The following is a 1,982-nucleotide window of genomic DNA, read 5'->3' as shown; positions in this document are numbered from 1 at the left end:
TTAGCACACTGATTGGCTGACGAATGTAAACATACCGAGGTTTGGGAGGTCAGAGGTTTGACAGACGACTTCAGCAAGAGACGATGGGTCCAGATCCAACTGAGGCGTCAACAGCTGAACACAAACAGGAATGAAACAGAAAGTTCACAGAATCAAACCAACTTTCTCAAAATTAAAGTCTAAACGATGAAATGTTCCAAAAGGTTGAGTTTATTTTGAATAAATTAACTCTCTTACTTGCTGTCTAAACCCCAGAAAGCTCCTGTTAATGTCATATCTGTTAGCATGTGTCAGTCTTCTAGCATGATATCTTGACTTGCTAGCTTTAGATTTAGTCTGATCATGACCCTAGAGGACGGACAAGTTTGGGAAGTTACGGAACCAACCACATTTTGTAAAGCCCTGCTAACATCACCCGTACAGATGAAACTCACCTGCATCCGACAGTCACAGTGCCAGGGGTTGTGTGTGAGGTTGGCGTGAGCACGCAGGCCACCGAGTGCCGCCGGGTCCAACATAGACAGCCGATTGGACGAGAGGTCTAGGAAACGAAGCGAGGACGCCAAACCACAGAAACAACCAGCTTCCAGTGAGGAGAGCTGGTTGTGCGACAGGTCGAGCTCATCGAGCAGGAACAGATCCGAGAAAGAGTCGGCTGGCAGAGAGCGGAGCAGGTTTTTATCCAGAAACAGACGGATGGTGAGGTTAGAGAGGTCGACAGGTACCTGCGGAAACAAACACCTAAGCAGGTTAAACAACAAAACTACAGAGATAAGTAGTTATTGTTTAGTCTAGCTTAGCACAAATACTGGATTCCGAGGGAAACTGCTAGCCTAACTCAAAAAGTTAGGAAGGTTTAGTCATTTTCAGCCACACTGATCACAAACAACCTGGGGGACAAGCTATGCTAACTTTGGTAAGCAAGCTAATGTGAATCTTAATGCTCCTATCATGTATACATTTTATTTTGGAGGTTCCAGATTGTTTCAATTCATTATACTCAGTCTCATTACCACAGATTGATTGCTAATGAGCCAACATTTGTTAGCTAGAGAGCTAATGTTATCTCACAAACAACTGAATAATATATTAAAGAAACAATTGACAATCACATGTCTCACTATATCAGTAATGTTCCTGCTGCTACCTCACAAAGCTTCCGTTAGCTTTGTATCGTTAGCATCATTATTTGTTGGCAAACCGTTTGCCAGAATACATAAATTAGTATCATCACATTAGCTGGGGAAGCTAACATCAGCCAACAAACATATCCACTCAGATAGGAGTTGCTTACATTATCATAACATTAAGGTGGTACTGTTGGGTCTCTGTAAATGTTAAAAGGAGTTCGGTCTAGACCTGCTCTATTTGAAAAGTGTCCTGAGATAACTTCTGTTATGAATTGGCGCTATACAAATAAAATTGAATTGAAAATTGAAGGAATTGAATTGGAACACATTATCCCGGTGCCAGATGCCCCAACACACAAGTGGTTACGTTAGAGCGATTGTTGTGGTCGTTTAAACTCCCTGATTTTATCCAGACTTCTTTTAAAAGAGCTAGACTAGCAGTTTCCGCCCTGCTTCAAGTTGGTTGTATAGCTAGCCTAACCAAAACATGTCTTTACCCAGGCTTTCGGCGAAAGATGAGACTGCGTCCTTTAAAGTAAAGACAAAATGTAACCCAGAAGGTAACCGCCATAAAACTTTGTCCTCAGATGGGAGGAGAGTCGCCCACAACACCGGCAGTGCTACGATGTCCCCCACAACGTAATGAAGACCAGACACACACGACCACCTGAGTCAGTCTCAGCCTCCCACAGCGGACCGTCACTCCTCCGTCTGGCATCTGCCGAACGCTGGCAGATTTGGCGGAGACTCTGTTCCATGCCGCCGTAGGGCCACGGTAACGATGACTGTCATCCACCAGGTTGGCCCTGTGGAGGATCAGAAGAAGAAGAAGAAGAAGAGCCATCCTCCTCT

General features: G+C 44.3%; 1 protein-coding gene across 1 annotated transcript; it reads right to left on the bottom strand.

The window, feature by feature from the left end:
• Window positions 1-1,974, bottom strand: LOC118324136 (leucine-rich repeat-containing protein 3C-like). The gene is made up of 3 exons (XM_035656292.1): window positions 1,798-1,974; window positions 435-725; window positions 1-114 (listed from the first exon to the last, which is right to left on the bottom strand). Exons 1-3 carry the CDS (start codon window positions 1,972-1,974, stop codon window positions 1-3), a joined length of 582 nt encoding a protein of 193 aa, XP_035512185.1.
• Window positions 1,975-1,982: the final 8 nt, after the last annotated feature.

The sequence above is a fragment of the Morone saxatilis genome, unplaced genomic scaffold, assembly GCF_004916995.1.
Source record: "Morone saxatilis isolate NCDOM2014 unplaced genomic scaffold, NCSU_SB_2.0 Contig15, whole genome shotgun sequence".
In the NCBI taxonomy this organism is placed as follows: domain Eukaryota; kingdom Metazoa; phylum Chordata; class Actinopteri; family Moronidae; genus Morone; species Morone saxatilis.
Note: the sequence above shows the minus strand (reverse complement) of the source record. Positions and strands in the feature narration are given on the sequence as shown.

Excerpts from the sequence above, each read along its gene's own strand:
- LOC118324136 (XM_035656292.1), bottom strand. The coding sequence starts at position 1,974 with ATGGCTCTTCTTCTTCTTCTTCTTCTGATCCTCCACAGGGCCAACCTG. Across the intron at positions 726-1,797 it reads GGAGGCTGAGACTGACTCAG|GTACCTGTCGACCTCTCTAA; the intron begins GTGGTCGTGTGT and ends TTGTTTCCGCAG. Across the intron at positions 115-434 it reads ACTGTGACTGTCGGATGCAG|CTGTTGACGCCTCAGTTGGA; the intron begins GTGAGTTTCATC and ends GTTTGTGTTCAG.